Source organism: Thalassophryne amazonica, chromosome 9 (assembly GCF_902500255.1).
Source record: "Thalassophryne amazonica chromosome 9, fThaAma1.1, whole genome shotgun sequence".
NCBI classification, from domain to species: Eukaryota; Metazoa; Chordata; class Actinopteri; order Batrachoidiformes; family Batrachoididae; genus Thalassophryne; species Thalassophryne amazonica.
In genome coordinates, this window is record NC_047111.1 from 9,341,084 (window position 1) to 9,363,944 (window position 22,861).

At 43.7% G+C, this 22,861-nt stretch overlaps 1 protein-coding gene across 1 annotated transcript in view; it reads left to right on the forward strand.

Moving 5' to 3' along the window:
• oatx (organic anion transporter X) overlaps window positions 1-22,861 on the forward strand; it is a 144,364-nt gene that overhangs the window by 88,127 nt on the left and 33,376 nt on the right. The window contains exon 10 of the mRNA XM_034177548.1: window positions 10,746-10,800. Within this exon, the coding sequence (XP_034033439.1) occupies window positions 10,746-10,800 (55 nt within the window). The remainder of the gene's footprint in view (window positions 1-10,745; window positions 10,801-22,861) is intronic.

Below are 22,861 nucleotides of genomic sequence, written 5' to 3' on the forward strand. Positions count from 1 at the left end.
AGCAGTACCTCCTCTTCAGCGGCCCACACAACAGGACCCCCCCCTCAATGGGCGCCTCCTGGCGCCCGACCAGGCTTGTCAGGGTGTCGGGTGTAGAAGTCGGCCAGGAGGGCCGGGTCCAGGATGAAGCTCCTCTTCACCCAGGAGTGTTCCTCAGGTCCATACCGCTCCCAGTCCACCAAGTACTGGAACCCCCGGCCCTTCCGACGGACGTCCAGGAGCCGGCGTACTGTCCATGCCGGCTCTCCGTCGATGATCCGGGCAGGAGGCGGCGCCGGTCCGGGGGTGCAGAGTGGTGAAGTGTGGTAGGGCTTGATCCATGACACATGAAAGACAGGATGGATCCGCAGTGAAGCTGGTAGCTTCAGCTTCACTGCGGCCGGACTGAGGACTTTGAGGATGGGAAACGGTGCAATAAATCTGTCCTGGAGTTTGCGGGATTCCACTTTTAGTGGGATGTCTTTGGAGGATAGCCAAACCTCCTGCCCGGGCTGGTATACAGGGGCCGGGGAACGCCGGCGGTCTGCATGGGCCTTGGCCCTCGTCCGGGCTTTCAGCAGGGCAGAGCGGGCAGTACGCCACACCCGACGGCACCTCCTGAGGTGGGCCTGGACCAAGGGCACCCCGACACCTCTCCCTCCACAAGCGGAAACAATGGGGGCTGGTACCCCAAACATACCTCAAATGGGGAGAGGCCGGTGGCAGATGAAACTTGGCTATTGTGAGCGTACTCGATCCAGGCCAGATGGTTGCTCCAGGCCGTCGGGTGCGCGGAGGTCATGCAGCGGAGAGCCTCCCGGACGTCGGCTTCCATAGATGCCCACCAGAAGCGCTGTCGGACCACTGCCACAGTTCTTCGCACCCCTGGGTGACAGGAGAGCTTTGAACCGTGACAGAAGTCCAAGACCGCAGCTCTGGCCTCTGGTGGGATGTACAACTTGTTCTTTGGGCCAGTTCCCGGGTCCGGGTTCCATGCCAGGGCCTCCCGGACGGTCTTCTCCACATCCCAGGTGAGGGTGGCCACGACAGTGAACTCGGGGATGATGGTTTCCGTGGGATCTGACAGCTCGGTTTTGACCTCCTCTTCGTGAACCCGGGACAAGGCATCAGATCTTTGGTTCTTGGTCCCGGGGCGGTAGGTGATCTGGAAGTCAAAACGCCCGAAGAACAATGACCAGCGGGCTTGCCTGGGGTTCAGACGCTTGGCAGTCCGGATGTACTCCAGGTTCCGATGGTCAGTGAAAACCGTGAATGGAACTGCAACTCCCTCCAACAGGTGTCTCCCACTCCTCAAGAGCCTCTTTCACCGCAAGGAGTTCTCGATTGCCCACGTCATAGTTTCGCTCAGCCGGGGTCAACCTGCGGGAAAAATAGGCACAGGGGTGGAGGACCTTGTCGGACTCCCTGCTCTGGGACAGCACGGCTCCAATCCCTGAGTCAGAGGCATCCACTTCAACTATAAACTGGCGGTTAGGATCGGGCTGCACCAGAACTGGTGCAGTAGAGAACCGGCGTTTCAACTTGCTAAACGCGGCTTTGCACCGATCCGAACAAGTGAAGGGGACTTTGGAGGAGGTCAGGGCTGTCAAGGGACTGACCACCTGACTGTAACCCTTAATGAACCTCCTGTAGAAATTTGCAAAGCCGAGGAACTGTTGCAGCTTCCTACGGCTTGTTGGTTGGGGCCAGTCTCTCACCGCCGCAACCTTGGCCGGATCAGGGGTGACGGAGTTGGAGGAGATGATGAACCCCAAGAAGGACAAAGAAGTGCGGTGGAACTCGCACTTCTCGCCCTTCACAAACAGCCGGTTCTCCAACAACCGCTGTAGGACCAGGGCGCCCTCTGGTGGTGGGCCAGCAGTACCTCCTCTTCAGCGGCCCACACAACACTTTCTTCCATTTGCGATGAATTAATTTAAAATCTTCCAGGTGCATTTAATATTAGTTTTATTTTTTGAATGAGCCACTGTAACACTGCTTCTTGCAAGATCTCATAATGCCGGTTATTTTATTTTTGTAAATTTTATTTTCGTTCAGCATCCTTAATTATAAATTTTAAAAATCGCTTGTATAATATATTTTTCTTTTTACCTGCAATCTGTAATCCCGTTGTTATTCTTGGTTTATCAACATACAATTTGTTCGTAACTTTGGCCTGGTGTCATATATTTTCATTATATATTCATTAAATATATGATATATACATATATTCATTTAACTTGTTTCATTTATTTTATCAATTTGTTATCAGGAATTTTATTTCTATTATTATTTGTATAAGTAAGGTTATTTCTGCTCTCTTTCAAGGCCTCATAAAAAAGAGTTTTATGTCAGTGGGACTGTCCTGGTTAAAAGTCAAATTAGAATGAACTTAAATTTTAATTAGACACTTCTCCCCCACTAAGGTGACTTATCGATAGTGTCTGTTATGCTTTGTAGGTTTATAGATTTACTAATGTAGTTTGTCTGCTTTAGGTTTACGGTTATGGTTCCGGTTCATTTTCCTAGCATTTCGGTTAAGCTCTTTCCTTGTGGGGTGTTTTCACAGTTGGACTAAAGACGTCAGCCATTTCTGTGCTTACTGTCTTCTGTATAACACACTGAATTCGTCGGCATGTCCAGGTATGGACTCTGCTGTCAGATTGAGTCATACCTGCTCGAATGAATCATCTGAATCTGTGTGGCTGGACATTTCAGAGCAACTTGTGAATGCAACTTTTTCGCAGTTGGCTGAGGCCTTTTTATTTCCCTGATGAAATAAAATTAACACAAAATACACAATTATTCACAAAGGTTTTTGTGACAGATGTGCACATGGAATCTGATTCACTGCAAGAGATTTCTAAAATTTGCTGCAAAAGAAATTTCCAAAATCTGAAATGGAAAAAAATGTTTCCTTAATTAGTGGTATCTGAAAAGCAACAATTTTAATTAAGATAAAACTTTGGATAAGTTTTGTAATTTGACTAAATGGTAAATGGACTGCATTTATACAGCGCTTTACAATTATGCCTCACATTTACTCAAACACACTGATGTCAGGCTGCTGCCATGCAAGGTACTCACAACACCCAAGGAGCAACTCTGGAAGGACCTTGCCCAAGGGCACTTAGTGATATTCCGGTCAGGCGAGGTTTGAACAGAGGGTCCTCTGGTCTCAGGCCCAACACTTAACCACTAGACCATCACCATCCACTGTATGATTACTTCTGTGCTGAAAGCAGAATTAGTTTAAGTAGAGAATTAATTTGGAAATTTCAAATTTATTAATTTCTATTGCACCAATTCACAACAGGGTCACCTCAAGGTGCTTCACACAACACAACTTGAAAAACATAACAAAATAAATTAAAAGATTAAAGAGCACAATAAAAACAAAAAGTAAAACAAATAAAAAAAACACACAATAACATAAAATACTAAAGATAAAAGAGGGAAAAATGGTGGGTCTTCAATCTAGACTTAAAAATCTCCACAGAGTCTGACTGCCGTATCTGCGCTGGGAGATCATTCCACAGAGCAGGGGCACCATAAGAAAAGGCTATGCAACCTGCAGACTTTTTATTCACCCTAGGAACACACAGCACTCCTGCACCCTGAGAATGCAAAGCCCGTGCCAGCAGGGGCCCAGGAGTTTCATATCCAACTGGCCCACAAACCGCCAGCGCACAGGGATAAAAAGAGTTCTGCTGTAGCATTTATGTGCTGACTGACTGTGAAAATTGGGTGGCTTATAATAGAAAGTAAAAGTTAGTTAGTTAAAACAAGAACGGTATTGTTAACTCACCAGCGCACCACTGTGCGATTTTTGGCCCTTTTTCAGCCGATTTTTCACTCGTGTGAGAATTTTTTGGATCTCGCTGAGTTTCAGCTTCGTGCGTCCTGCATCTCACGACCACCTCCCAATGGGGAATCATATGGTCGGATGAAAATCAAACCTGTTTGATATTTTGGTCGGCTGTTGTGACTCGTGAGGGTTTCTGCGCTGTTGAAGCAGCGCTACAAGCATCTATGCACTGATTACGTCTCGCACTGTGCATGTGCAAACACCGGAGGAGAGCAGTGATCTCATGTAAAGTCTTGTGTTTTTTTATTGCGTTCCCTCACAATAAACTAATATCATATTAAAGTTCATGTCTATCAGCGCGCACAGTGAGTGGAATCAGGTGGGGGGAGACTGAACGTACATGCGCGCACACACACACACACACACACACACACACACCACACACACACACACACACACACACACACACACACCACACACACCACACACACACACAGCAGACAACAACAGGATTTACGACAGATGAGCACAGCTGTATGACTCCGTATGAAATATAGTTTATTTATACAACAGTGTAAGTAGCAACACCTGTTATGAATGTTTATGTTTTCTTTTTTACCATCCTCTCGTGAATCATGTTGTTGTCTGCTGTGTGTGCGCGCGTGCGCATATACGTTCAGTCTCCCCACCTGATTTCACTCACTGTGCGCGCTGATAGGTATGAAATAAATTTTTTTTAAAAAAGAAACACGACCCTGACGTGTGGTTTTTGAACGTACAATGTGAACAGTCAGATCGTATCAGAGCACCGGGCCATACAGTGTGAGACCATGAATCGTGCGCTCTGAACTTTTAAACCCTGCGGTTTTGTCGCACAGTTTGAGCTGGATGCCAAGTACAACAATGAAAATATCATACAGTGTATGCCCAGTTTAAGTCAGTGAAGTCTGTAAGTAGCTGGAAGAGGTGGTACTGTACTACAAATGTTGATACGGCTGACATCCGGGCATCAACAGGCATGTGGCCTGTTGATGCCCGGCCCTATTTACCATTTCCCTCTTCGCTCTGTCTTCTTGAAAAAATATCTGTGAGCTTTGCACACTTGGCAGCATCTTCCTCCAAAGCTTTTCTTTTTCTTAATCTAGCTTTTTCAGCTCCACCTGACTTTTTTTTTTGTCCATCTTTTCATTCATGGGCCACTCCTCCTATACTTGCTAGTAGCACAAGTCCCATCTGGGCGCACAGGGCTTGATTGGACTGAACTAACTGTAATGAATGCATAGGGGTGTTAAACGTGTAATGGTATGTCCCTACCTGGAAAAGATAACAGCGTTGCAAAAGAAGGAGTCTTAAGTTATTTTCTTGTGAATTTTCGTGATTGTAAAACATTTATAACACTTAAACCAAGTTTCTTGCTGTGTAGCGTAACAGTTAGTGGTGGTCATATATGTATGCATATATTAACACCCTCTCACAACGGCCCCAGGTTGGACCAGCACACTGGGAAAATTCCCGACTCTCACGATTACCCAGCACGCGGTAGTGTGCCAGTACGTAGCTCAACCAGGTCAGCTAGGTAGGGAGGTGCCAGTCCGTGAACAGTTTTATAGACTAGTAGCAGAACCTTAAAATCTGATCTCACTGGGACAGGAAGCCAGTGAAGAGACGCCAAAATGGGTGTAATGTGGTCAAACTTTCTGCTTCATGTCAAATGTCTGGCAGCAGCATTTCGAACCAATTGGAGACCCCTAATGCTGGACTGTGGTAAACCAGAAAATACAACATTGCTAGTCCAATATAGAAGAGACAAATGCATGGATCAGGGTCTCAGCATCAGCCATAGACAGGATGGGACGAATCTTCACTATATTTCACAGGTGGAAGAAAGCAGTCCTCGTAATATTTCTAATGTGGAGGTCAAAGGACAACGAAGGATCAAAAATTACCCCAAGGTTCCTCACTTTGTCAGTGTGATGTATGACACACGAGCCTAGGCTAAGCGTTAGCTGGTCAAATTGATGTTGATGTCTCACTGGACCAAGAACCATAATTTCAGTCTTATCAGAGTTTAAAAGTAGGAATTTTCTAGACATCCAATTTCTCACTGATGCAAGGCAATCTTCTAAGGATTTTATGTGGATGAGATTACCAGCAGATATCAGCATATATAACTGAGTATCATCAGCATAGCAGTGAAAGCAAATCCCAAAACTGAGGGTTGCTAGAAGAAAAGGTGATGTAACACACTGGTAAAAATACCACTGTCCCAGCTTTTTTGAAACGTGTTGCAGGCATCCATTTCAAATTGAGCAAATATTTGCACAAAAACAGTAAATTTTATCAGTTTGAACATTAAATATCTTGTCTTTGTGGTGTATTCAATTGAATATAGGTTGAAGAGGATTTGAAAATCATTGTATTCTGTTTTATTTACTCCACAGCTCTCTACAATTTCTGTTACAACTCAAACTTGACTGGTAAGCACTGGAAAGCCGAGACAGACATGTCCCAACTTGTCCTCTAACCTCCAAACGGAGGTGTTCCTTTGTCTCGCTTATCATCAGCGAATCGGTTGTGACGCGCGAAGCCTCCACGCAGCTTTCCACGACAAAATCTCTTGTAAAAAGTGAAATCGGCCGGAAATGGTTGATGTCCAGCTCTTGTGATAACCAGAGAAAGAGCACACGACGGTCTCGTATCCACAGAGCCATCAGCTTAGAAATGATCCAGTGGTTTGTGCCGCAACGTCGCAGCTCTGAGCGCGGCGCACCGACCGTCCTTAAAGCAGTCCTGAAAGCTGTAGTAAAAGTCCTTATTCTCTGTGAAGCCCGTAAAATTTTCACCAAAAGCCAGATAAATTTTCGAATGGTTTCCTGGTGCCAGTCTCTAACAGCTTCTGAAAAAATTCTGATGGAAAAAAGGTCCTTTTCATTCCGCCATTTCCAGACAATGAAAATCCGACGAGTGATCGGGACCACTCCTTCCCAAGGCGTGCTCACAGGCAAATGACGTCACCGACAGGCGTGGAAAAACTCACGCATGCGCACAAGGGTTCAAGCTCGTCTGACATAAAAACATATGAATGAAATCCATATAGTTTTTGAAAAAAATAAAAAGGTACGATACTTTATTGACAGACCTCGTATTTCTTTACAAATTACATCCAGATGTGCAGCACAACAGCTGCAAGAGCTCAGCTCAGATATATGGAAAGACATTTATGCCAATAAAGTCTGAAAGGAAATGCTTTTGACAAAAACTACAGATTTTGTTTATTTCTATTTATGTCCAGAGATCAAGGATCCACCATGTAGTTTATTATGTCCATAGTTTAAGGATCCAGTGACCAATTTCATATTTATTTACTTTAAGACTCAATAAAATGTCGTTCAATTTCAATTTAATCGGCTTATAAAGTGCCAAATCACAACAAAATCTAAATATATTAAAACAAATATATTGCAATAGTACACATATCACAATTGTGATATGTGTACAATTGTGATGTATTTGTTTTAGTATATTTAGTCATGGACATGATGAATATTGTTACCTGCTGGACTGTTTCTAATTTTGATTGGTATCAATGGAAAATGTCTTCTGTGAACTGTCTGTATCTCAATATATTATTATTAAGAATATATGCAGTCATCTTTTTATTGATTTTATCAATTGATAGTAGAGAAGCTTGAATCTTCGACTGGACTGGGTTGCTTGATGCGAGGACATTTCGCTTCAAATCGCAGAAGCTTCCTCAGCTAAAATTCTTGCTCTGGAAGTCTGACTTCTGTCTGACTCTTGTAGAGAAGAATAAAACAGAAGCCAACAAAAGCTGGAGTTTTAAACCTAACCAGATCCCTCCTACTGAGAGGCAGACTGCTATAGGCTGGTGACTAAACAATAGCTTGAATTAGCAACTGTTGTACTCTAGTTAGCACATCTAATGACAGGACAGCTGTCCCTCTAATGATGGGATGGATGCCTTTCTGATGGCTCCCTTGTTGACTCTCCTGATGACGTGAATGACTCACCATGAACAAAAGACTGAAACTCCTTTGACCTGAGTACCCATTGTAAACAGGGGATAAAGCGTGTCTCAGACCCCCTCCCCGGTTAAGGCTGGGTTTCAAAACATTTCACAAAGAATGCCTCCTTGACCCCTCTCTCAAACCATTTCTTCTCTCTGGCTAATATTTTAACTTCCTTGTCCTCAAACGTGTGGTTAGTGTCTTTAAGGTGGAGATGAACCGCAGACTGAGTTCCACTGGTGCCCTCTCTGCGGTGCTGGTATAGCCTTTTGTGTAAAGGTTGCTTCGTTTCACCTATGTAGTGTTCGTTACAGTTTTCCTGACATCTGATAGAATACACTACATTGCTCTGTTTGTAACTAGGGATCATGTCCTTAGGGTGAACTAATTTCTGTCTCAAGGTGTTAACCGGTTTAAAGTAAACTGGGATTTGTGCTGTCTGAAGATCCTCTGTAGTTTTTCCCCTACTGCTAAATAAGGGAGAGACACTCCTCTTCTTCTTGTCTCCGTCTCCTGTCTATCTGGTCTCTTTGTTCTCTGGGACGTCTGCACTTTGTCCAGGGACCATCGTGGGTCCCCACATACTGTGAGGGCTTTCCGGACACGTTGTTGTTCTTTAGCCCTTCCCTCTGCAGTTGTGGGCACCTGTAGGGCTCTGTGTTGAAGCGTCCTGATCACCCCGAGCTTGTGTTCAAGGGGGTGGTTTGAGCCAAAGAGCAGATATTGGTCAGTGTGAGTTGGTTTTCTGTAAACCCCTGTCTGGAGCTGCCTGTTCTCTCCAATCATAACATCACGGTCCAAGAAGGCTAAATGGTTGTTTATGGCATCCTCACGTGTGAACTTGATATTGGCGTCCACCGAGTTGATGTGTTCTGTAAAGTCCTCAACTTGCTGTTGCTTGATTTTAACCCATGTGTCATCAACATATCTGAACCAGTGACTGGGAGAGATGCCCGTGAAAGACGTCAAGGCTGTCTTCTCCACTCGCTCCATGTACAGATTGGCCACAATGGCGGATACCGGAGACCCCATCGCACAACCATGAATCTGTCTGTAGTAATTCCCCCTAAACAGGAAATACGTGGTGTTGAGACAGATCTCCAAGAGTTGGCAGATGTGGTCTGGTGTAAGTTTGGTCCTTTCAAGTAGAGAGACATCCACCAGCAGTCTCTGCCTCACAGCTGAGATGGCCTCAGCAGTGGGGATGCAGGTGAACAACGATGTCACATCAAATGACACCATAGTTTCATCTGCCTCCAGCTGTAGGTTCTTGATCTTGTTCACAAAATCTTGTGTGTTCTCCACATGGTGGTCTGAGTTACCCACTAGAGGAGCCAAAATCCACTTGAGGTACTTGGCCAAATTGTACGTGATGGAATCTGTGCTACATACAATAGGCCTGAGTGGCACGTCCTGTTTGTGGATTTTTGGCAGTCCATAGATGCACGAGTGGGCGTCCCCAGGGTACAGTCTGTAGTATGTCTGCCTGTCGATGAGTCCTTCTTTCTCCAGGTTTTGGAGGTAGCTAATGATTTTCTTCTTATAGCCGCTTGTGGGGTCTCTCTTCAGACGTTCGTATGTGTTGGAGTCACTGAGCAAATTGTTGATCTTGGCCTCGTAGTCCGATGTGTTCAGGGCCACCGTGCATCTGCCTTTATCCGCTGGCAGGATAAGGATGCTTTGGTCCTTTTGCAGTGCTGACAAAGCTTTCCGTTTTCTCCTGTGATGTTGGACGGACGAGGCTTAGCGCTGTTAAGCACTGCTGTGACTCTTAGTCGGAGGTCCCCAGTTCTGACTCTGACAACTGTTATGTTTAATGCTGACTCTACTGCAGTGATGTAATCTACTGTCGGAATATGTTTAGGGGTCACTGAGAAATTTAGTCCTTTCGCGAGCACATCCTTTTCTGTCTGTGTAAGAACCCTGTTGGAGAGATTCTTTACCCAATTTTCCCTGTTGTCACTAATTTGTCTGGGTGTATCTTTAAAAATACTCCCACTGAAGTACACCTTTTCTGCACTAAAAGGTTGTGAAACTTCCTGATTTGCCGCTCCTTACTTTTAAATGCTCATATCATATCAGTATCAATTGAAATAAAAATCATATATAGATTCAGTATAATTGAAAGATTTTGGCAACAATTGATCCTGTTTAGTCAGTTTTTGTTATAGTGTTGTTTTTTAGGACATCATATTTATACACATAAGAAGTGTTCACTATGGTCCATGAAGTGTAATAAATATATATTAAAAGAAGTGTGACAGTGTATGTTGCACACAAATAAAAGAATGAAGATTATTGAATAACAAGACGCGTACGATTTTTATTTTATCATTGGGCAAAAATACATCTGTCAGATTTTCACTCTGGATCCAGCCCTGGAGAGAAGCCACCAAGACACCCAGACACCTCTGAAGGAGTTACAGGCTACTGTGGATTTTACTGGAGAAACTTTTGTTGGTTGCACCACTTGTTACTGTGAAGAATTTTCTCCAAGATATGACATGTCAGACACAGTTTGCCAGAAGGCACATGGGAGACATGATAGATTTGATCTGTTTCCTTGTATGAAAATGTCAGCTGATGAAGTTTGACAGAAATACAGTCCATTTATTACTGACCAGCAGAAAGTCCCAACAGAATATGAGATACCGAGTCCACTTAACAGTCACAATGAACAGATGGAGTGAAAGTGATTTACATGGCTTCTTCTGAACGTCACTGTGAACAGACAGAACACAACTGGAATTATCTTTGCTCAATAGCTAACAATTCCTGAGTGAAATCACATTTTTTTTGCCGTAAGAATTCAATCATGTCTTGACTCTCAGACTTGAGACCTACTGGAGGGGTTCCGACCGCGAGGCTGTGAATTGCTGTGTTTGTTTCTAGGAAGTTTGTTTCAGTGATCACTTTGTCTTTTTCTGCAGGTTCTCCACCAGCTTTGCGTACTATGGACTGGCTATGGACCTGCAAAAGTTTGGGGTGAGCAATGACCTTTTTCTTGTTAGTGTTAGCATGAACGCTGAGTTCTACTTGTCCTTACATCTGAGTTCTGCAAAAAGCCAGCTTGAATATTGTGAAACTCTGCTGAGTTTCACAAACTGTTTGGTTCATTTGATTGGGCTGCTCTCTGGGACATCCTCCACATCTACTGGATTCCCAACAAGTTCCTGGACATCGTAGCCAGCCTATACTCAGGCACTGTGAGTGTTGTGTGGACAGGGGGAAGAATCCCAGACTACTTCTCAGTGAATAATAGTGTTCCTCAGAGATGTGCTCTGGCTCTTACACTGTTCAATGATTACATGGACTGGGTGTTGATTGGGTATTGGACTAGGTGTTAATTGGGTGTTGGACTGGGTGTTGATATGGTGTTTGACTGGGCATTAATTGGGTGTTGTACTGGGTGTCAGATTGGGTATTGGACTGGGTGTTGATATGGTGTTTGACTGGGCATTAATTGGGTGTTGTACTGGGTGTCAGATTGGGTGTTGGACTGGGTGTTGATTTGGTGTTTGACTGGGTGTTAATTGGGTGTTGTACTGGGTGTTGGATTGGGTGTTGGATGTTGGACTGGGTGTTGATATGGTGTTTGACTGGGTATTAATTGGGTGTTGGACTGGTGTTGATTTAGTGGTTGGACTGGGTGTAATTGGGTGTTGTACTGGGTGTTGATTTGGTGTTTGACTGGTGTTAATTGGGTGTTGTACTGGGTGTTTGGACTGGGTGTTGATTTGGTGTTGGACTGGGCGTTAATTGGGTGTTGGACTGGGTGTTGATTTGGTGTTGGACTGGGCGTTAATTGGGTGTTGTAATAGGTGTCGGATTGGGTGTTGGACTGGGCGTTAATTGGGTGTTGTAATGGGTGTCGGATTGGGTGTTGGACTGGGTGTTGATTTGGTGTTTGACTGGGTATTAATTGGGTGTTGTACTGGGTGTCGGATTGGGTGTTGGACTGGATGTTAATTGGGTGTTGTACTGGGTGTTGATTTGGTGTTTGACTGGGTGTTAATTGGGTGTTGTACTGGGTGTTAATTGGGTGTTGGACTGGGTGTTAATTGGGTGTTGTAGTGGGTGTTGATTTTAGCAGGGGTGGTGGCCAAGTGGTTAATGCGCTTGGTTTCAGTGCAGAAGGTTCCAGGTTCAAATCCCACCCCTGCCACATTTCTCCATGTAATGTGGAGTTGCGTCAGGAAGGGCATCCGGCGTAAAACCTGTGCCAATTCAACATGCAGATCCACCTTGGATTTGCTGTGGCGACCCCGAGTGCAAACAAGGGAGCAGCCGAAGGGACTTTTTTACTGTGTGTTGATTTGGTGTTTGACTGGGTGTTAACTGGATGTTGTACTGGGTGTTGGACTGGGTGTTGATTGGGTATTGGACTAGGTGTTAATTGGGTGTTGGACTGGGTGTTGATTTGGTGTTGTACTAGGTGTTGATTGGGTGTAGGACTGGGTGTTGGACTGGGTGTTAATTGGATGTTGGACTGGGTGTTGATTTGGTGCTGTACTAGGTGTTGATTGGGTGTAGCACCGGGTGTTGTACTGGGTGTTAATTGGGTGTTGTACTGGGTATTGGACTGGGTGTTAATTGGGTGTTGGACTGGGTGTTGGACTGGGTGTTAATTGGGTGTTGTACTGGGTATTGGACTGGGTGTTAATTGAGTGTTGGACTGGGTGTTGATTTGGTGTTGTACTAGGTGTTGATTGGATATTGGACTGGCTGTTAATTGGGTGTTGTATTGGGTATTGGACTGGGTGTTAATTGGGTGTTTGACTGGGTGTTGATTTGGTGTTGTACTAGGTGTTGATTGGGTGTAGGGCCGGGTGTTGTACTGGGTGTTGGAAAGGGTGTAGGACCGGGTGTAGGACTGGGTGTTGGATTGGGTGTAGGACCGGGTGTTGGACTGGGTGTTGTACTGGGTGTAGGTGCTGGTAAGTGAATTGTGATTCACAGAGGGAAATGTTTGTTGCCAACATATAACTCCTTTAATTTTCAACACAGCAAGACACATTTTCAAAACCCCACAAATAATTCCGACGTCTGCCAAAACACAAAACAAACCTACAATTAAAACAAACCAACATTTAATGATTCCCAACTCTTAAAATCTCAGAAACAGGTTTTTCCGACTCCACATGAACTCACCATAACCGGGCCCACACACACACACACACATTCACAAAGTTTAGTCTTGTAATCACGTCCCAGGCCTGCTATCCAGAATCCACGGATTTGCCGCTTTGAGTGTGCTGAAACACCTCCAGCCACCGTGCGACATGTGACCATGTCACGACGAACCTCACTGCTGCAGCAGACCTCGGCAAAGAAACACACAATGTGTAGATTGTAACACATAGGCTACCTGACTGACGTCTTGGAATCAGCCGTGTCTCTCCTCAACACGTCACATCCCCTGCAACTAGCTGCTCCGAATACATCCGTTTCCAGGCTCTCCCGTCTTTCTGTCTGGCGTTTCTCTCTGCACTCTGTGGCGGTGAGTTCGTGTCTGGGGTAGATGTACAGAGTCAAAAACTCCTCTCTGTCAGCTCAGTCAGAGAGTAAAGCTGCTCTCCCTTAATGGAGTGTGTCTGCTCCCGTTGAAGTGCTTCCTTGTAGTACTGTCCTGGACTTCCACTGTGACGGCGGACGGCTTCTGCTAAGCTCTAACACATTTGCCCTGACTGATACCAGAAAAGTCTTCCTTTAAAAGTGAGCAACAGTGCTGCAACAGTGCCGGTATCAAACAGGTGTGACCACGATTACTCCCCGATGGGCGTCAATACCAACATGAAGAGAAAACGTTCTCTTGCTACCCCCACAAAGACTTCAGCTCCACCAGTGAAAATGAACAATGTGAAGGAATCTTCAGCCGTGCCAGAGTTGCCGCTGGTTGCTGCCATAGAAAAATTGACGACTTTGGACACCAACTAAGAGAGAATGTGGTTATAGTGGTGAATGTTTCTCGACTGGTGGAAATGAATGCAACTGAGATAAAAGAATGCAAGGTCAAGATTAAAGACATGGAAAAAGAAATACCACAGATCACCAAGGAAAATACGGACTTAAAGTGATATTTTTTTCTGGCCATGATAATTAGTGCACACGTTTTCCTTGAATTGAGCCCACAAATGAATAAAACATGCTCTCAAATTAATAAAACGTGCGCACAGTATAATAAAATGAGCGCACAATATAATAAAATGTGCGCACTTTCTCTCCACATGATGACACTTCCAGGGCTCCGTAGAAAACAAAGAGGGAAGAGAAAAAGTGGCAGAGCTGGAGTGTTATAAGCAGCGATAGAACTTAAAAATTCAAAATTCAAAGTTTGAAAGAAAAAGACGTGAAATCATCACCAGTATCCTGTCCAAGTTAGCACCACGTGGAAATGGTGGTGGACTCTGTTCATCGACTGTGAAGAAAAGAGGAGGGCAAACATCGTCAGGTGACTGTGCAGTTCGGCATGAGGTACCACGGGGATGCTTTCTGGAGGATGACCAAAAGACTTCTGTAAAGCTGACCAACATATAACTCCTTCTGTCTGTTTTTGTTACAAAACCTCAGAATTAGTGCATTATTCGACATTAAAAGATATATGTTATATTTTAAGCCTTTATTTTTCAAGACCTCCGCCTGACCGCAGCATCATGATTGGTAGGTAGCTCAGGGTGCTGCAGCAGCTGTGTAGCTTCCAGAAGGGAGCAGCATGTTCAAACATAAAAGTGCTTACTCATTATTTGGGTCTTCCATCGCTTTTTATGCTTCTAAAAGCGATTGTGGTGTTAAAACTCAAATTCAGCTTGTTAGCAGTTGCAAATGTACCAGAGACAATACTGGAATTTATCAGTTATCTGTAACTTCTGATACATTTTTAGGTGGTTCATCGGTTTATCTTTATCAAAAATAAATTTTCAGTTATCTGATTATCTGTTATCAAGGTTAATTTTTTGGTTATCTGTGCCCACCACTGTCCAAAGCTAACATTTCTGCTGCACCACTAACAAATCATTGTATGATTTCACTCACTATTCAACTCAATAATGCTTGTCCCAGGAATAAAGGTTAATGGAAATTTAATTCTAACCTCTTAAAGGATAAACAGTTCTGTCAAGAAATCGCTACTGTAATCAATGAGATGAGTAATGATCAGCATTTCAATACCCACAGAGACAAATGGGAATTTTGAAAATTCAAGGTACACCAGATTTCTATAACTAATGGAAAAAGATTGAACAGGGAAAGTAAACAAAAGGAGATGGAAATTGTGGAGGAAATTAACTCTATCTGTCACAAACCTGCACGAAATGAAGGTGATAAATAAAAGCTCATCGTTTTGCAATCCTCCTTGGAGTACATCACCAAGGCCAACGGTGCGTCTGAAAGATCTAGAGCAAGATGGGTGGTGGAGGGAGAGAGAGGTTCAGCTTACTTCTGTAGACTGGAAAAAAGAAGGCGAGAACAAAATACTGTAAAACACTGCTACTTAATGACAAAGAATGTACAGATTCTAAAGAGATTACAAAAGAAATCTTTCAGTTCTACAGTGAGCTTTACTCCTCTATTTGCTCCTCCCATGATGCTGATGCCTTTTTGACCACATTAAAGATCTGGTTCCCAAAGTGGATGATGTCTTCAGAGAGTTCACTATGGAGCCATTAGATGCTTATCTTTAGATAAATCTCCTGGATCAGATGGTCTATTAGTTTTTATTGACACCTGAAAGATGTTTTCTTCCCAGTATTAAAATAGATTTCTTATTACAACTACCATGAAACAAGGTATCATCACCCTTATCCCTAAACTGGGGAAAGACTATACGTTATTTGATAATTTGAGACCAATATCTCTGCTTAATAATGACTATAAAATTTTAACCTGCCTCCAGATTGAAAACTGAGATGGCTCAGATTATTTCAGACACACAATCAGGGTTTCTGAAAGGATGATCAATTCACAACAATATACACAGGGATGTGATTGGCAAATTCGATTTTCAGAGGAAAATAAGCCAGGGTCCAGGGGCCGCAGGCCCCGTCTGGTCCAGGGCGGAGCCAAAGCATTTTTGCTGTTTTAAAACATGTAAATTGCACTAAAATGATATTAAAAACTACTATAAATGCCAGGTGTTCATATCTATAATTCAAACTGTAAACCCTTACTAAGACCATCTACTGTACATGTGTATTTTTTGTGACCAAAATATTTTTTCATAACTAGACTTACTTGATTTTCAGCATTCTCCACTTTCAGCATGGCACACTTGTCAACAAACATACATGTACATGTATAATCCAATGTTCTATGTCCATTGAACTGTCAGACCATATAAGGTTTATATTTAGTCGATGTGATCTCCACCTATAACACTGTATCACAAGATCATTGCTTCACTTTATCATACTGGACTAATTATATATGAGGACTGTTTCAGTGTGTCGCATCATTTCATAATCTCTCTCTCTCTCTGTCAGAGAGAGAGAGAGATTATTTGAGGAGTCTGAGTCTCCTTAAAATAAACCCACTCTCTCTCTCTCTCTCTCTCTCTCTGTGTGTCTAATCAGAGCTGTGACTCTTTAAAATAAACGCGCACTCGCTGCATGTCGGTGCGCTCATCAAACACCCTGATCGATCAGTCTGATCAAAGCTGAAAAGAACTGTGACTCTAAAATAAACGCGCACTCGCTGCCTAACAAATAAATAAATAAATAATAATAATAATAATGGTCAATGACTGTTTTTGAGCTGCACCACACCATGCAGTAGAGAACAGAGCGTACTTCCACAGAGGCAGAAAACAGCACTGAAACTGGTGCGGCATGGCACACGCGACTGTGTGCACATTAAAACGCGAACACACGCAGCTGCAAGTATGAAAGAACACTGTTAAAGACTGAGTACGCGCGTATTTCGGCCGTATTTAAATGAAACACAACACTGCAATGAGCAGATCTACAAATACGCCACTGTGAAAGCCCTTAAAGGTACTCCTGGCATTAATTTTGTTTTGCATTCTTACCCCCCCACCCCTAAAATTTTCTCAACGGATTTGGACATTTCACAAAATCGACCCCCAGGACTGTCAAATCCACAGAAATCCATGGAAAAATCTCATCCCTGTATACACCTTTTATTGGACCTGCTAGATGGTATCATTGCACTACATGCACATTGTCACCTTCTTAATACTCTAAAACTGCTGCTGCTGACCCTGTGCCTTGTATATATATTCTATGGCCACAGGGGTGTGCATATTGTACATTGCAAAAGTTTATATGTTAGGTAAAAAAAAAGTCCCAGTTAACTACACCATGACCTGGAGAAACTGCATTTCATTCTGCCTGTAAGGGTCGAGTGACAATAAAAGTGAGTCTGAGTCTGAGTAGATTACAATAACTTAATTAAAGATGGTTTTATTTTATATTTAAATTTCTTGAGCACGAGTTCATGTTCCGCATTTTGGAATTATTTGGTTTTGGACCAAACTTTATAAATTCAATCAGAACACTGTACAAAGAAACAAACAGTGTGATCTCACTGCCACATGGCGTCTCTCCCAGATTTTCCATTAACAAAGCCATTAAACATGGTTGCCCCATCTCTCCGTTACTTTTCATCGCTGCAGCAGAGATGTTAGCAACTCTGATTAAAAAAAAAAAAAAAAGATTTTGAGAAACTTTGTGTTTTAGGCAAACAGCTAGCCATCACCCAGCTAGCGGATAATCAGAATCAGAATCGCCTTTATTGTCATTGTAATTTGCTGGGCTTTCTTCACCACCAGTGTGGTGTTGGCAGTCCAGGAGAAGCTGTGAGAGAGCTGCACTCCCAGGAACCTGATGGAGCTGACCCTTTCCACACAGTCCCCTTGGATGTAGAGTGGGGCTGGGTCAGCCCTGCCCTTCCTGAAGTCCAGGATTATTTTTTTTTGTTTTTGTCTTGTTCAGCGGCAGGTTGTTCAGCTGAACACCACGCTGTCAGTCGATTGACCTCATCTCTGTAATCAGACTCATCCCCGTTGAGATGAGCCCAACCACAGTGGTATCATCTGCAAACTTTATGATGGTGTTTGTGGGATGGGTCGGAGAGCAGTTGTACGTGTAAAGGTTGAACAGGAGGGGGCTCAGTACACAGCCTTGAGGGGAACCGGTGCTGAGTGTGATGGTGGAGGAAAGGTGGGTTAGGGTTTGTGGGGAAGTCCTTGATCCACTGACAGATGGGGATGGAGATGCCCAGATGTGTCATTTTCTGGACCAGGATGATGTGGTTGAAGGCTGAGCGGAAGTCTAATCTAATCTAATCAATTTTTTTATATAGCGCCAAATCACAACAAACAGTTGCCCCCAAGGCGCTTTATATTGTAAGGCAAGGCCATACAATAATTATGTAAAACCCCAACGGTCAAAATGACCCCCTGTGAGCAAGCACTTGGCTACAGTGGGAAGGAAAAACTCCCTTTTAACAGGAAGAAACCTGCAGCAGAACCAGGCTCAGGGAGGGGCAGTCTTCTGCTGGGACTGGTTGGGGCTGAGGGAGAGAACCAGGAAAAAGACATGCTGTGGAGGGGAGCAGAGATCGATCACTAATGATTAAATGCAGAGTGGTGCATACAGAGCAAAAAGAGAAAGAAACAGTGCATCATGGGAACCCCCCAGCAGTCTACGTCTATAGCAGCATAACTAAGGGATGGTTCAGGGTCACCCGATCCAGCCCTAACTATAAGCTTTAGCAAAAAGGAAAGTTTTAAGCCTAATCTTAAAAGTAGAGAGGGTGTCTGTCTCCCTGATCTGAATTGGGAGCTGGTTCCACAGGAGAGGAGCCTGAAAGCTGAAGGCTCTGCCTCCCATTCTACTCTTACAAACCCTAGGAACTACAAGTAAGCCTGCAGTCTGAGAGCGAAGCGTTCTATTGGGGTGATATGGTACTACGAGGTCCCTAAGATAAGATGGGACCTGATTATTCAAAACCTTATAAGTAAGAAGAAGAATTTTAAATTCTATTCTAGAATTAACAGGAAGCCAATGAAGAGAGGCCAATATGGGTGAGATATGCTCTCTCCTTCTAGTCCCCGTCAGTACTCTAGCTGCAGCATTTTGAATTAACTGAAGGCTTTTTAGGGAACTTTTAGGACAACCTGATAATAATGAATTACAATAGTCCAGCCTAGAGGAAATAAATGCATGAATTAGTTTTTCAGCATCACTCTGAGACAAGACCTTTCTGATTTTAGAGATATTGCATAAATGCAAAAAAGCAGTCCTACATATTTGTTTAATATGCGCTTTGAATGACATATCCTGATCAAAAATGACTCCAAGATTTCTCACAGTATTGTCAGTAAGTCCAGGAAGAGCATCCTCACATAGCTCCCCTGGTGCTCCAGGTGGCTCAGCGCAGTGTGGGGAGCTGTGGTGATAACGTCCTCTGTGGAGCGGTTTGCCCTGTGGGGGTCCACAGTGGGAGGCAGGCAGGCCCTGATGTGCTTAGAGACCAGTCTTTCAAAGCACTTCATGACCACAGGCACAAGTGCAACAGGCCTGTAGTCATTTATGCTCTCCACTGCTGACTTCTTTGGGACTGGAATGATGGTGGAAGATTTGAGGCAGAGTGAAAACTCCAGCCAGTTGGTCAGCGCACGCTTTGAGTACCTTGCCAGGTACACCATCAGGGTCGGCCGCTTTCCTTGGGTTCACCGCCTTCAGCACACGTCTGACTTTATGTTCCTGAAGTGTTAGTGTGCTAGTGCTGGAGGGTGGTGGGTGTGGAGTTGCTGCTGGTCTGTCTGCTTCGAAGTGGGCAAAGAAGCGGTTCAGCTCCTCTGCCAGTGAGGCGTCAGACCTAGCATTTCCTGGGTTGCTGCTTCTGTAGTTGGTTATATGATTTATTCCCTGCCACATCCTTCTGGGGTCATTTACAGCGAAGTGGTCCTCTATCTTTTTCTTGTAGGCAGCCTTGGCCTCCCTGATGCCTCTTTTCAGATTGGACCTGGCTGCGCTGTACAGGGCCCTGTCTCCTGATTTAAAGGCAGTGTTGTGGCTTTTTAATAGGGACTGAACTGCGCTGTTCATCCAGGGCTTCTGGTTTGGAAAAACCCTGACCCTTTTGTTGACGGTGACAGTGTCAACACAGTTCTTAATGTAAGAGAGTACGGTGTCAGTGTACTCCTGCAGGTTGTGGCTGGAAAATAAATCCTATACAGTCCGTGAGAAGCAGTCCTGTAGCTGGGAGAGCGCTCCCTCAGGCCAGGTTTGGATAGTCTTTTGTTGTGACTTTGTTCGCCTCAGCAGGGGGTGTAGGTGGGGGTGAGGGACAGGCAGAGATGGTCAGATCCAGCAAGATGGGGGAGGGGAGTGACTTTGTATGCATGTTTTATGGTTGTGTAGACATGGTCCAAAGTCCAAACACGCTTGGTTGAAGTCACCAGCAACAATACAAACGCCATCTGGGTGGGCCAGCTGCTGTTTAGTTACACAGGCAAGCAAGATGCTAAGGGATGTGCTAACGTTAGCATCAGGTGGGATGTAAACGGCAAACACAACAACTACTGTGAACTCCCTTGGGAGATAAAAAAGTATTCACGAGACTGCCAGCACCTCTAAATCAGGAGAACAGTGAGAGTCAATGACCCTACTGCTGCAGCACCACTCACGGTTCACATAAACACAGAGCCCTCCACCTCTGCACTTACCCGAATCACTGGTTCTGTCCTGCAGGTGTAGCGTGCGGCCTGCTAGCTCGACTGCAGATTCTGGAAATGTTTTTCCTTTTGAAAACATTTCTTCTAAATTCATGTTAAATGACAGAAAACAATATAACACTGTAATCAAAGCACTTCCTCAGCCATTGATCCTATTGTCATATAATTTATTCCTCAATCATCAATCTGTCACTAATCCAAATTTGCCCAACACCTTCATACGTTGTTTATTTGTCAGAAAATTGTATCCTATATCATCTCACAGAAATCTGATTTCTAAATACTTTTCCAAAGAGGAAGTGAACAAATTAAGATGCAAATACATAAAATTTCCTGTCTCTCCAAAAATAAAGGAAGTTCATTTCAAAATGATCAATCACATATTTCATTCCAAAGAATTTCTGAGAATTCGATTTGGTTTTGAAGAGAATTCTTGCACCTTCTGTGAGTGTGAAATTGTGACTGTTGATCACTTGTTTTTTGATTGTGTATTTGTGAATGCTTTCTGGGAGGACTTCTGTTTCTGGTGTTAATCAGAATTTGCATCTCCGTCACATTTGGGCAAAGAGAATGTCTTATTTGGTATAGCTGTAGATGATAGACTGCAAGATTGAGCTTTGAATGTTTTATTAATGATGGGGAAATTTTTCATTCACAAAAACAAATATATGAAGACCAAACCAAACTTCAATGTTTTTCACAGAGAGCTTTGTCTGTTCTTTCAGTCACTTAAATTTATGAAGAAAAATTGTATCAAAATATATAATTTTGTTAAAGACTGTAAACTTAATGAAAACCCCTAGAGTGCATGTTACCTCTTGTGTTTTTTTTTCTTCTTCTTTTCTTTTTCCCCTCTTTTGTGCTTGGATTGTGTTATCATTGTTATTTTGTTGTTCTTGAACTGTCAATAAAATTGGCTTAAAAAACAAAACAAAACAAAACAAAAAAAAACTGTCCTCTCCACTTTAGTCCGCAGAAACACCGAAACCCCGCCTCACTCACACACTTGACCAATCACTCTGTGCACACGCCCTCAAACCAGCCAATTAAAACCCACCAGCCGGTACATGTACAGTTCAGTTCACAGTGACTTTCCTGATCTCAATCAGATATTATTACTGAAAACAGAAACACAAATAACACGGTGCAAACTTCACATTAATGTAAACATACGATTTACATCAAACTTAAAGATATGCACACATGTCCATCCTTCATAACCCTGATTTTCTACCAAGCAACAGGTGAAATTGCAGAACTTGTAGAGACTTGATTATCTCAGCAGTAACTACAATGCCACATATCCCCAAACTGCAGATGTGGCTCCATATGGATCCTACAGACACACTAAGTACCACGGAGCATACAGCACCCTGGCTCCTGTGTGAAATGACACATGCAGCCAAAGAACTGGTACCCCACACCATCAGAATGCACAAAGCAACCACAAGGACAACAGATCAGCAACCCACTGACAGACTGCAGAAATCCAATCCTCACACAAGACTGAAGCAGTGACACATAAAACCCAAAACCCCTCAAGCAGCAGGTCAATATCCAACCTGGGACCACCCATCAGGGCAAGAATTTGCAACATGACCCTTGGGGTCGAGGTCCCAGGGCCAGAGTCACTGGGGTGGTTCCCCCCAGAGGCACCTGTCCACCAGCACACTGTCCCCATTACTTGAGCAATTCCCAAAGATTCCATATTTCATTTTGCTTAAATTCAGTGATAATTTACCTTGCCAAGTCTCTATAATACAACCCCAATTCCAATGAAGTTGGGACATTGTGTAAAATGTAAATAAAAACAGAATACAATGATTTGCAAATCCTCTTCAACCTATATTCAATTGAATACACCACAAAGACAAGATATTTAATACAAAGACAAAGAGTTCACCGCGCTTCTGCACAGCACAAACAAATCTGGTGCAACCAGGCAGGACCAATTTGTAAAAAAGAAGAAATAACTGGTGCAGCACAGAAATAAGTGCAAAAAGTCTTTAATAAGGTGCTGAAAAAAAATGTTCAAAGGGACTGACGTTTTGATGTGAGAGTCACATCTTCCTCAGAGTCCTGAAATGTCATTCCCTTTGAACATTTTTTTTGTTGTTAATGTTCAAAATGATAAATAGGGTCGAGCCAGATATTTGTTTCAGACGAGTATCCGGTACAGATGAAGCATTTTTGACGAGTACGAGCATGATCCGAATAAAACTCATCAATATCTGTGCTCGTGCTGAAGGAAAATTCTCATTGGCTAACTGACTGTCTTCGTGCTCTGTGACTGGCCAGTCACACACAGCACCCGCCCCTCCCTACACAGACACAGTCTGTCTGCAGCTT